The sequence below is a fragment of the Lynx rufus genome, unplaced genomic scaffold (assembly GCF_022079265.1).
Source record: "Lynx rufus isolate CCGP_SWC_20201006 ecotype Redwood Valley unplaced genomic scaffold, mLynRuf1.p SCAF_2, whole genome shotgun sequence".
NCBI lineage: Eukaryota > Metazoa > Chordata > Mammalia > Carnivora > Felidae > Lynx > Lynx rufus.
Window position 1 is genome coordinate 68,095,027 of NW_025814834.1, and position 12,999 is coordinate 68,108,025.

Consider the following 12,999-nt stretch of genomic DNA (forward strand, 5'->3'; position numbering starts at 1 on the left):
AAGCTAAACATCAATGAGCTATACACATCAATGTCAAAAATTTAGAGAAAAAAACAAGAACAGCCAATTAAACCAAAGAAAGTAGAAGGATGAACATAGGAAAGATAAAAATAGAAATAAACAATTGTATTGCTTATATTGCTTATTTTTATTCTACATTGTTTTTTTATAGAACACAAACAAACAATAAGATTATTCCTGAAAAGCTTTGAAATTGATAAATTCTAGTCTATATACAAGGAAAAAACAAAGAGAAGGCACAAACATTCAATGTTAGGAATAAGGAATAGGGCCAAACAATAAATCTTCTAAGTATTAGGAAGTTAAAAGGAAAATATGAACAATTTTTCTGCTATAATATTTGAAAATTTAGATGAACAAGATAGATTCATAGAAAATACTACTTGTCAAAATCAACACCAGAAGTAAAACGAATTCAGAATAGCCTTGTAAATATTAAAGATGTTGAGTCATTTATTAAAAATTTTCCCACAAAGGAAACCACAGGGTCACATGGCTTTCAAGTAAATTATATCAATAATAAATGAACAAATAACACCAATGTTATATTCACTCTTTATAAAGAAAGAAAAACAAAAAGCATTTCCTATCTCTGAGGTCATCACAACCCTATACCCGCACCTCATAAGAACATGAGAAAAGAAAAGTACAGGCCAACCTGACTCATGAACATAGTTGCAAAAACTGTAAACAAAATATCAGCAAACATCAAAAATATGTAAGCAAGAATGAATAGGGTTTATTCTATGAATGTAAATTTAGTTTATAATTTAAAAAATCAACATAATTAATAGAACCAAGGAGGTTCTATTCCAAGGAGGAAAACCATCAATACAGTAGATGCAGAAAAGCTGTTTCATAATATTCAATATCCACTCTTGATAAAAAATTTTTTAGCAAAAACCAATATGAGGGAGCCTTCCTCCTTTATCTGATAAAGGATATCTATGACAAAAGTATGACAATATTTTATGTAATATCTACTCCTTTGAGATCAAGAGTAAAACTAAAATCTATGCTATCACCACTCATATACAACATTGTATTCAAATTCCTAAGCAATGTGGTAAGGCTAGAAAAAGACATAAAAGATATGAAAATTAGAAAGATATAAATAAAATTGTCATTATTCATAAATAATATATGGTCATGTATATTGAAAACCTAAAACTGTTTTCAATTAAATTTTTAAAACTAATGCATGAAAGTAATTGTATGGATAAAAAGATCAATACACAGAAATCAGTTGTTTTTCTCATCACAACAAATCATAGAAAATTAAATTTAAAAAAGGCATCCAAATTAGTAAAAATATCAAATATCTAAGAACATGTCTAACAGTATGTGCAAAGTATCTATGCAGAAAAACAAAACATCATTGAAACAAATTAAAGGTATAACCAAATGGAAAGACACAAATTTCATGGCTTGAGAACGTTAGTCTCATAAAAATAGTATTTCTCTCTAAACCAATTTACAGATTTATTGCAATCCAATCAAAATCCCTGTAGCTCTTTGTAAAACTTGTAAAGATAATTCTAAAGTTAATAAATTGAGAAGTAAAATAAAATTCCTTGCTTTAAAATTAAGAGGTTTTGTAAATTATAGTAATTAAGGCAATGAGATTTTGGCATAAATATTGACAAATAAATCAGTGGAGTAGAAGAGAGGGCCCAGAAAAGATCCATGGATAAGTGGGCAATTAAATTATGACACAAGAGGCATTGGAAATTTGTGAGGACCAGATAATCCTTTCAATGAATGAAGCTGTAAAAATTACCTGTTTATACAGAAAAAAATAAAACAATCTTTACACCTTCACACTTTCATACCCTAGGATAAAAATACCTGTCTCGGTGGATCACAGATTTAAATGTGAAAGGCAAAGCAATAAATTTCTGGAATATACACAGAAAAATTCTAACAGGATATAAACATATAATCATAAAAATTGGCTATATTATACTTAAGAACTTCAATTTGTCAAAAGATACCATTAAGAGGTATAAGATATAAGACACAGAATGGAGGAATACACTTACAAAACGTAACAAAGAGCTGGTAACTAGAATATATGAAGAGCTTTTGTAAAAGAATAAGAAACAGACAACAACATAAAAATGGGCAGGGGTGGGGCACTGGATGGCTGGCTTGGTCAGTTAAACATCTGACTCTTGATTTCAGCTCAGGTCATGATCTCACGATTCATGAGATTGAGTCTCGAGTTGGGCTCTGTGCTGACAGTGTGGAGGCTGCTTGAAATTCTCTCCTCCCTCTCTCTCTGCCCCTTCCTGGTGTGTGTACTCTCTCTCTCTCTCTCTCTATCTCAAAATAAAAAAAAAATAAAATAAAATAAATAAAACTTAAAAAAAATGGGCAGGAGACTTGAATTGGTACTTATCAACAGAGGATGTCCAAATGGCAAATAATCACCTGAAAAAAGTACTCAACCTCATCATTCATCAAGAAAGGTCAAATTCCACCAGGACCTACAGCTATATACTCAACTAGAATGTCTACTGTGAAAATTCTAATCATATTCCAATCCTCAAGGATGTGAAGAACTGGGGAAATTTATGCATTGCTGCTGGTGGTGAAGTTGGCACAATTAATTTGAGAAACTGTCAGTATCTACTAAAGCCGAACATACACATACCATGACCTCACAATGACACTCCAGCATATATACCATCCTGAAATGCATACACATGTGCATCAAGAGATGGATACAAAAGATCCATTGCAGCGGCATTAATAATAGTCAAAAGCTGGAAATAGTCCAAATGCTAATCAGTATGGAATCAGGTATGGAATGGATAACTAAACTGTGGTATTTACATGCAAGAATGTAAATAGAAGAATTTCACAGAAGAATGAAAGAGCCACAGCTACTTGAAAAAGAACGTTGTGAATAATACCTTAAGAGAACCAAGTCAAGCATGAAAGGGTCATACAATATGATTCCATTTATATAAAGGTCAAAAACAGACAACCTACTTTATTGTGCTTAGGGGTGGATACTTACGGTTAAACTAGGACTTGATTACCATGAAAATCTGATAGCAGGGAGGGGCTTTTAGAGAACTGACAAGGCAATTCATGACCTGACATTAGTGTTTGCCTTGTGATCAGTCATCATACAATTTTGTCTTTGAGCTTCTTTTCTGTATGTATGTTATCTTTCCCGCCATAAAGGCCTCAGAAATTTGATTTGATGAATAAGGGAGAGAGTAAAGCGAGGATGACACATTTTCCTTGAAAGGTAGAAAGGCTAGGATCCTTAGGGAGAGACAGGAAAGGGAGGTGCAAAGGGACAGACAAAACTCGCAGTCAGGGAGGGGCCCAGGAGACAAACTGCTTCCTTTGCAATTTTACAGGCTCAAGTCAAAAAGGACAGCAGCCACTCAGGTGAGGATTTGCTTTTTGGTACCAAGGTATCTGCTTTGCTGTTTCAGAAATCTTGGTACCAACATACCTGCCTCTTGTTTCAGAAATATTTGTCAGTTATGGGAAGCAAAATCTCCTCTTTAAACTTCCCTTTTGATTAAAAAAAATGCCTCTGTATTCTCTCAGGCTGTACTAGGTCTGATAGTTTTCTGCTTTTATATTGCACAGTTCTTTATTTAGAATCATTTTTTTTGTAAACCTCTTTGATAGAAAAACTTGTTCTTTTGTTGGCTTGCTTCAAAAATGTGAATGAGAATTATCTAATACTTCTTGGTACAGAGCCTCAAGGTATCTAGGAGTAAATTCAATATTTTATACCAACCTATGAGACACAATGATTTAGGTTCGCATTCCTCAGAGACTTGTTCTTTTTGTTCTTGCCCCTAATGACTGCAGGTATTATAATTTTTGCCATGGGGATTAGAGAAGGCGCATAAAACCTGCAAATGGATACTCCCAAGATTTTCACTAAATGAGAAAATGCCCAGAGAGGGGAGACACAATTGAGATCTCATTCCAACAAATGAACACTCTTCCTTAAGGTTAAACATTTATACTGGGAAGTAGAGCAGGATACACTATTGGGAAATAGTATTTCTAATGATTCCAAAGGTATAAAGTTTCCACCTAACCTTTCTCTCACAAAAAAGACAGCTTGCTTGTGTGTGTGTGTGTGTGTGTGTGTGTGTGTGTGTGTGTGAGAGAGAGAGAGAGAGAGAGAGAGAGAGAGAGAGAGAGAGAGAGAGAAAGAGAGAGTTGTTGAAAGTAGGGCAGGAATAAACTCCAACCACTGATTCACCCTCCTGTTACATGCTCAAAGTATACCATTTTAGAGGAGAAATGGCTGCCTGTAAGAGTTTTGGATGAATATAATGATGATGATGAAGAAGGACGAGGAGGTGAATGAGGAGGAGACAGAGGAGAAGGAGAAAAAAAAGAAAAAAAATTATGGCTTTTTAAAAACTTTATTTAGAGGCGCCTGGGTGGTTCAGTCGGTTGAGCGTCCGACTTCCCGGTTTGTGAGTTTGAGCCCCTGGTCCGGCTCTGTGCTGACAGCTTGGAGCCTGGAGCCTGCTTCAGCTTCTGTGTCTCCTTCGATTTCTGCCCCTCCCTCACTCATGCCCGCGTGCTTTCTCTCTCTCAAAAATAAATAAACATTAAAATTTTTTTAAAAAAAGTTTATTTTTGAGAGAGCGAGCGCGTGCGCGCGCGCGCGGGGGGGTGGGGGGAGGGGCAGAGAGAGACCAGGAGACACAGCATCTGAAGCAGGTTCCCGGCTCTGAGCTGTCAGCACAGAGCCCAACTCAGGGCTTGAGCCCACTAACCATGAGATCATGACCCAAGCCAAAGTCCAACGCTTAACTGACTGAGCCACCAAGGTACTCCTAAATGTATTTAGTTCAAGTTATCTTCAAATACATAACCTCTTTAAAAAAATTTTTTTTTCAGGTTTATTTTTGAGAAAGAGAGAGCACGTGCACCTGCCTGAGTGGGACAGGAGCAGAGAGGGAGACAGAGGATCCAAAGTGGGCTCTGTGCTGGCAGATGAGAGCCTGATCTGAACTCACAAACGGCAAGATCATGACCAGAGCTGAAGTCGGATGCTTAACCCACTGAGCCACCCAGGTGCCCCCATAACCTCTTTTTTATTTTGCTGGAATGTCCTCAATATATCTGTTTCTTTTACATGAAACTCTTTTAAAACCCACACATAGAATCCAGACCATATTCAGGAGGGAACTGGATGTGAGTTAGGGCTTTACCTGGCACACAGCATCAATACATATTAGCTTTCGTCATGATTAGTATTATTTTTATCCCTCAGGAGACTAACGTTTTGTTCTTGCATGGCTATTGCATTGTATATAATATCTTGGAGACCACACTCACTTCTGTGACTAATATCAATACTGCTCTTTATTGGGTCTTAATTTTGACATCAGAAAAATGAAGAACTTGGATTCCATAAGCTCTTCGACTCAAAGATTTCCTGCCTCCACAGAGTACTCCGGGTTTCCTCACAAGCTGGGAGTTAGTGATCCCTGGCTGTTAGCAGTGGTTGGTGTTATGGTGTGTGTGTGTGTGTGTGTGTGTGTGTGTGTGTGTGTGTGTGTATGGAGGAGAGGGTTTTGCCCACTTCTTCAGGAGGCAGTGTTTGCCTTTCCCTGGGCAGGGGTTGTAGAGGTTAAGAAAACCTGGTGAAACAAATGCCAGGGACAGATGTTACCTAATTTGGTCAAAGAACAAAGAGTGTGTAAAACATTTGGAAATCCTCAACAGTGCACTGGGATGGTGGAATTTACGGGAAGAACAGAAATAGAGCAGCACCCAGAATTTCAGAATAGGATTGCTGAATTTCAGAGGGTGAGCCTAATGTAATTACAATAGTCCACCCTTAATGTCAGAAATGTTTCAAGACTTCCAGTGGATACCTGAAACCATGGGTAATACCACCATGAATCACCTATACTAATTAGGTATGTAATATAATGTATTATATTTATAATATAAATATATGTATTATACATTATATACATATATGTATGTTATATAATACATATTATATGCATATATTATACACTGTATATGCTATGTTTTTTCCTACACATACATACTGATGACAAATTTTAATTTATAAATTAGGCACAGTAAGAGAATAGCAATCATAACTAATAATAAAATAGAACGATTATAACAATATACTATAATAAAGGTTATGTAAATGCAGCCTCTCTCAAAATATCTTATTGTACTGTATTCACCCTTCTTCCTGTGACGATGTGAGATGTTAAAATGCCTACCTGACGAGATGAAGCGAGGTGAATGAGCGTTGAGAGGAAGCTACTTTCTGACTCTATCACAAAAGGATGGTCATCTATTCTAGAGGGAGGTTGGCCACAGGTAACTGAAAGGAAGGAAAGCTAAATCACAGAAGGGGGCACTACTGTACCATTTCGCATAGTCTGGGTTTTTGAGAAGGGATCTTCTGAGTTGGAAGCTTAACTGCACCGATTTTTAGCGTTATGTTGCACAAGCTATTGAGCCCCACTTTCCTTACCTGTAAAATGGGGTAAACATCGAATTCGTGAAGCTGTCGCGAAGGTGGACTAGGACAAGGCCGAGGGGAGACTCAGAAACCGAGGGCTGCTCTTATTAAAAGAAAATTAATATTTTTTCTAATTCCCAAGACACCCTCAAGATTATCCATGCCTTACTAAGAATTCTCAAACACCTCAGTAGTTTCCTTTGCTGCGCCGACTGTACTCTCTGCTCCCTCAGCCACCCCTCTCCCCCCGCCCCGTCTAGGGCTGCAGGAGTGGAAGACAGGCACGTGGGGGAAGGACTGGGGCAAACCTAGCCCCATGGCCCCTGGCCTCCTGGCACGGTGGGGCCTGTCATGGCGGCCCAGCTACAGCTTAGGTGATCTCAGAGCAGGAAGAAAGGAAGGGTCTGGGGGTCAGCGCCTCCCAGACCCCGGTCCCGCCTGCGCTCCGCCGGGCAAGCCCCGCGGGAGCGCCGGCTCACATGGGTCCCCGCCTCCAGCGGCGCGGGCCCGCCCTGACCCTGGGCTCAGCCTCGCGCTCGGGCGCCCACCTGGGGAGGTGGCGGCCGGGCCTCGCGCGCGGGCAGCCGAGGGCCGAGTGCGGGCCGCGGGACCTCCGCCAGCGCCCCGGAGCGTCCCGGACCGGGTGCGGGGCCCGCCCGGCGCCCGGCGCCCTCCCCGCCCCCTCCGCGCCTCGCCCCGCCGCCTGCGGCCCCCACCCATCGGCCGCTCCTCCCCTCTCCCCACCCTCCTCCTCCGCCCCCTCCCCTCCCCCGCCGCCTCGCCGACTGCTCGGCCGCGCGTCTGAGCCGCCCGGGCCCGGAGCGCAGGCGGCGAGGCCACCGCACCTGCAGCGCGCTTGGGCTGCCAAGCAGCCGCCTCGCCTCCCGCCGCCCGGCCTCCCTCTCCCCCAGCGCCGGGTCTCCCGTGACACCCGAGACCCCCGGCCGACGACAATGACCACTTCCCTGCAAGATGGGCAGAGCGCCGCGGGTAGGGCGGCTGCCCGGGACTCGCCGCTGACCGCCCAGGTGTGCGGCGCTGCCCAGGGGAGGGGCGACGCCCGCGACCTGGCGCCTGCCCCCTGGTTGCAAGCGCGGGCGCTCCTGCCCCCTCCGGACGGGACCCGCGGCTGTGCTGCAGACAGGTAGGCAGCCCTCCGAGGGCGCGGGGGAGTGTCCTGGGTTGGCAGCCGGCGAGGGGCTGAGGAGGCGGTCCTAGGGGGTGAGCCATGTGCCCAGAGCTGGGCCAAGTTTGTGAAAGTCTCTGAAGACAATTCCCTTTAAGCTGGCTTCTACCGGCTCGGCAGGACATTGCGATCTCCCAGCGCCTTATAAATAGCATCACCGTTTCATTGAGAGCTCCTGGTCTCTCTCACCTCTGCCCATCGGTGTGAACTAGGAGGCCAGGCTGGCCACCCCACTTCCTTTCTTCGTGGCCCTGCACTGAAAACAAAACAAAACAAACAAACAAACAAACAAACCCCTAATCCTTTTTATTTTATATGTTTAAAAAATCGGAGCATAAATGAATTCACCTCCCACATAGAATCTTACAGCGACCCTGGAGAGGCAAAGCACGGATTGACATTTGAGCAGTCTTGCTGTTCAGCAGGAAAGAATAGAGGCTTTAAAAGGTTTCCCAATCTCCATAGCATTCAGCACTAAGTGCCTTTAGAGTTCACAGTTTTGCACATACTTCAGGAAAGAAAAAGACTGCAACAATACAAAAATCTGTAGTCCTTTATATTCATACATTTAAATGGTACTTCTCCCCCCAGATTTTCAAAGTGCTTCAACTTCACTGAAGTTAAAATTACTCCGCAGTGGACTAGAGTACATTTATACTAGCAAGTTCTATTCACTTACCTCTTCAAAAACACTGCCTTGCGGTTTAGTATCTATAAGCACTTGAAAAATCAACAGACTGTGTGTGGGCAACATTGTGAATGAAATTTGAAGTGAGATGAACCACAGCTATAATTAATAAACCATAACTTCCAAAAGTGATTAGTGAAATAGCATAGGGATGAATTCACTAAATGTTTGTAGAGTTGGTCAATTTAATGGATGCATAAAAATGTCTAACTTCTCAGGATGGTTTTTGCATCAATAATTATATAGTATTTCAGCCTCAGGAAAATTATGAAAAGTGCTGGAAATAGGCTTTCTATGCCTGGCAATTTTTTTTTTAAGGCCAAAAAAAAAAAAAACCGATAGGAATACTATAGAAAATTCATTTATATCAATTAACATATTTTATTTTGACCCACAGAAAGTACATCACAGATCTTTGCTGTACATTTTATATAATATTAGTGTTATCACAGAGTGGTACATGTTGGCCTTAACTTCTTAATCCTGTCAGCAATTAAATTTTACATTCATTCCGCTTTATGTAAATTACATCCTATGTTCTCTTGGTGTAGGAGAAAAAAGAAAGATCTTGATGTTCTGGAAATGCCATCTATTCCAAACCCTTTTCCTGAGCTATGCTGTTCTCCATTTACATCTGTGTTGTCAGCAGGCCTGTTTCCCAAAGCAAATTCAAGGAAAAAACAGGTATGCATTTAAAAATTTTTAATTCAAAAATCTTAGGAGCTCTAAATCCATACAGTTTTTAAGGTATTCAGTAATTTGTAATATTAACAAAGGATTAGTATGGTCTATTTTAAATGACTATTGGCTGACAAAGTTTTTGGCATCATTTTCCTTTAAGGCCTTAGTTTTCACAGCTATATAATGGGCATGTTAAAAGTTACCTACTGAGCTTTTAGGATGGGTTAAATGAGAGAATATATATATAAAGTACAGAGTCTGGGAGCTGTTATTATTTACAGGGTAGCTGGGGAGAGTTATATATGGTAATAGATTATCAATTTTTAGTCATAAATTGGAGGAAGGCAATGGTATTGGGGTAAGAAACAGATTGGTTTCTTTAATACCTTCCATAATCTTCCAATTTGCAACCCAAGCAACCTCACTTACTAAAGGAGAGTGGGATAGTGAATGTGTGGACTCCTCAGTGAACCGGTGAATTCCTCAGTTTGGAGGCTTCTGGGTGCAGAAGGCAGATGATGACTTCTTAGTGATAATTAGAAGATGGACTTTTTTTTTTATTTACTTATTTATTTTAATGTTTGTTTATTTTTGAGAGAGAGAGACACACACAGAGCACGAGCAGGGGAGGGGCAGAGAGAGAAGGAGATGCAGAATCCAAAGCAGGCTCTAGGCTCTGAGCTGTCAGCACAGAGCCCTACGCAGGGCTCGAACCCAAGAACGACACTGGACCTTAGTCAGTCGCTTAACCGATTGAACCACCCAGGTGCCCCAGAAGATGGACTTTATTTTATATGATTTTGCTTTCCTTTTCAGTTTCTAGTTTGAGACTGACTTAGGCAAATTAGATTTCCAGGACCAAACAACTATGGAGAGAGATCCTTAATGACTATACATTTGGAAAAAAAAAAAAATCAATGCTTCCTAGAATAATCCTGTTTCTTCTTAATATACTCCCTCCCAATTTTGAATTAGCAAAACAAAGAGAGGCTTCACTAGGCAAAATGTACCTTGTTCTTGTGGGGATAGAGGCAATAAATTTAAACAGTCAGATGTTTGCAGTGAGGAGACGGATAGTAAGTGGAGAAAAGACAGTTGACCATTTCCCTGCATCTATTGTTCTCTTACCTTTTTTTCTGACTTTTACTTCCTGTGATGGGTTCAGTAATGTATGTTTACAGTTTTAGGAGTGAAGGAAATACCCTAGGAAATAGATGAGTTCTTGATAACATAAAGCGATAATAGAGACAGTAGGGAAGCATTCCATGGACTGTTGGGTTTTGATGGAAGTCTGGTATAACAAGGCATATATATATATATATATATATATATATATATATATATATATATAATTTTTTTTTGATGGGGGCGGTTTGAAGTTTAATTGGTGCATGTGCTTTTTGGAAAAGGACTGGAGAAAGTGGGAGTAAATATTCCCGGAGCAGAGGTATGTTCTCAATTAGAGACTTTGATGGGGGAGGCAAGTCCTTAAGTGGGCGGGACTGTGACTTTGGATGAGAAGATGAACAAGGAGGAGATTCTCGAGAGCTTTATTATCAGGATGAGTTTTAAAGTCAGAGCCCAAGAGAAAAACAGCCCCCCCCCCCCGGAAATATCTGGGCCTTTTAAGAGCTTGGCTTTCAGGTCAGGATATAAGATGGGAAGATGGGTGATAGATTTGACCGTGTGTCATGATGGTGGAAAAATTGATTCTGGATTGCCTGTGGGATCCAGAATGGGAAAAGGAAACGCCCGATGGTGACATAATAGTTAGCTAGGGAATTTGATAGGTTATTTCCCTATTAATAGAGGGCCCTCTGTGTTTCTTGCACCAATCTAGGCCCTGGGGGACTGAGCTAAGCAAAAATGTCATGCAAAGGGTGTTTACCATGATGGGGCTTGGATTTGAGGTTGGGTTATGACTTTGGAGTTGAACAGAAGAAGGGGAATAGAGAGGGAGAGGTCTGGGCTTACTCTCACTTTAATTTTGAGAATTAATGCTGGGAGAATGCCTGTGTCTGAGAGATGTCGATGGGGCAAGGTTTGTTTTGAATAAAGAGAAAATATATTAATAGAGGGAGAAAAAAAAGAGAGCATGGGTACAGGTGTTAGGGTCAGGTCAGGGTGTGCCCTAAGTGTATGCAGTTATCATTGTAGGGTAAGACATCTTGTCTTGGTGAATGACAACATTTTTTTGGATCAGGTTTAGCAAATCGCAAAATGGGAAAAGGGTGCTATGTTACTATTGACTCCGGCTGGTTTCCTGCTCTGGCCTTGTGTCCTGTTTCCACAGTGACCTTCTGAGAGAGCACTGCACCCACACAGACAGCTGTGCTGTTTCATGAACAGAGCGTTCTGGCCCGACTCCTGGAGACCAGTCCCAGAGAGGTGTTCCCACCTGAGAAGGGCCCAGCATGCTGATCTCTTCCTTTGCTCAAGGGTTGGGATCTCTCTGAAGAGAAGGATGTCCCAAAGTTGGGGAAGAGGAAGGTTTCTTTTTACATTCTTTTATGTTTTCCACCTACGCTTTGCATTTAGAACGGATCCTTTGTTTTTATTCCTTTGTATATGCTCAGTTCTTTGGACTGAGTGTTGCTTTGGGAACAGATGACTCTATGTCAGTAATTCCCCAAGCTCAATATCTTTGTGACACAGATTACCCTTTTACTAGATGGTATTTCTGGCCCGATTATCTCTGACCTTCACTTGAGATGATGTAAATGACTGGATGTGGTAGGTTTCCATTGACTGTTATTTACGGTTGACACATTGCAGGAGCCCTGGGTCTCTTCTCTTAATATTTTCTCTTTCATTTGTTTGGCTTACCCTTGCCAGTCATTTTAGCAATTCTTTTCTCCCTGTAGAAAAAGTGAAGGATTGCGCTTGTTACTTACGAATAATTGACCAGAAAGTTTGAAAGAATCTAGACTAGAAATGTTAAATTTCATGTGGTCTTTCAAAACCAGAGTCAAAAATCATTTTACACACTATATATATACACATATATATATGTGTGTGTGTGTATATATATATATATATATCTATATATATATATACTTTTTTTTTTAACAATTTGAGACACCTACCTAATGCATAAGTGATAAAGTGTATTGAAGCCCAAATAGGATATGCTTTATCTGTGTTTGATAATAAAATGTCTCAAAGTATACAATACTGTAGGCTTTCGGTATTTTTATTGTAAAATAAGAGCTGGAATGAGATAGAATATGGATTCTTTATTCTCTCTGCTTCTTTTTATAATGCTGTTCAGATATATTGCCTGGGCATATTTCCTTGTGTTTATCAATAAAGCAGATTCCTTTATATACATAGTCCAGAAAAATTACTTGTAATTTAAACTTTATATTAAAAGTGACTTAACTTATGGTTTAAATTTCTCTTTTTCTTCTATTTCTTTTTTTAATGTATACTTATTTATTTATTAATTTTTTTAAACATTTATTTATTTTTGGGAGAGAGAGAGAGTGAGCATGAGCGGGGGAGAGGCAGAGAGAGAGAGGCAGACACAGAATCTGAATCAGGCTCCAGGCTCTGAGCTGTCAGCACAGAGCCCGATGCGGGACTTGAACTCATGAGCTATGAGATCATGACCTGAGCCGAAGTCAGACGCTCAACCGACTGAGCCACCCAGGCGCCCCTGTGTATTTATTTATTTTGAGAGAGAGAGAGCATGCACGCACACACATGTGTACATGAGTGGGGGAGGGGCAGAGAGAGAGGGAGTGAGAATCCCAAACAAGTTCCGTGCTGTCAGTACAGAGCCTGACGTGGAGCTGGATCCCCTGAACCGTGAGATCATGACCTTGGCCTAAATCAAGTGTCAGAGGCTTAACTGACTGAGCCACCCAGGCGCCCTCTTCTATTTCTGATTGAAATTTACCAGGAAATCATCCCTTAGCACTTACTGTT

General features: G+C 40.8%; 1 protein-coding gene across 1 annotated transcript in view; it reads left to right on the forward strand.

Moving 5' to 3' along the window:
- Positions 1-7,467: 7,467 nt before the first annotated feature.
- The window catches only part of GRB14 (growth factor receptor bound protein 14), a 116,268-nt gene continuing 110,736 nt past the window's right edge, over positions 7,468-12,999 (forward strand). Inside the window, exons 1-2 of the mRNA XM_047085629.1 lie at positions 7,468-7,658; positions 8,940-9,072. Of these exons, the coding sequence (XP_046941585.1) occupies positions 7,468-7,658; positions 8,940-9,072 (324 nt within the window). The remainder of the gene's footprint in view (positions 7,659-8,939; positions 9,073-12,999) is intronic.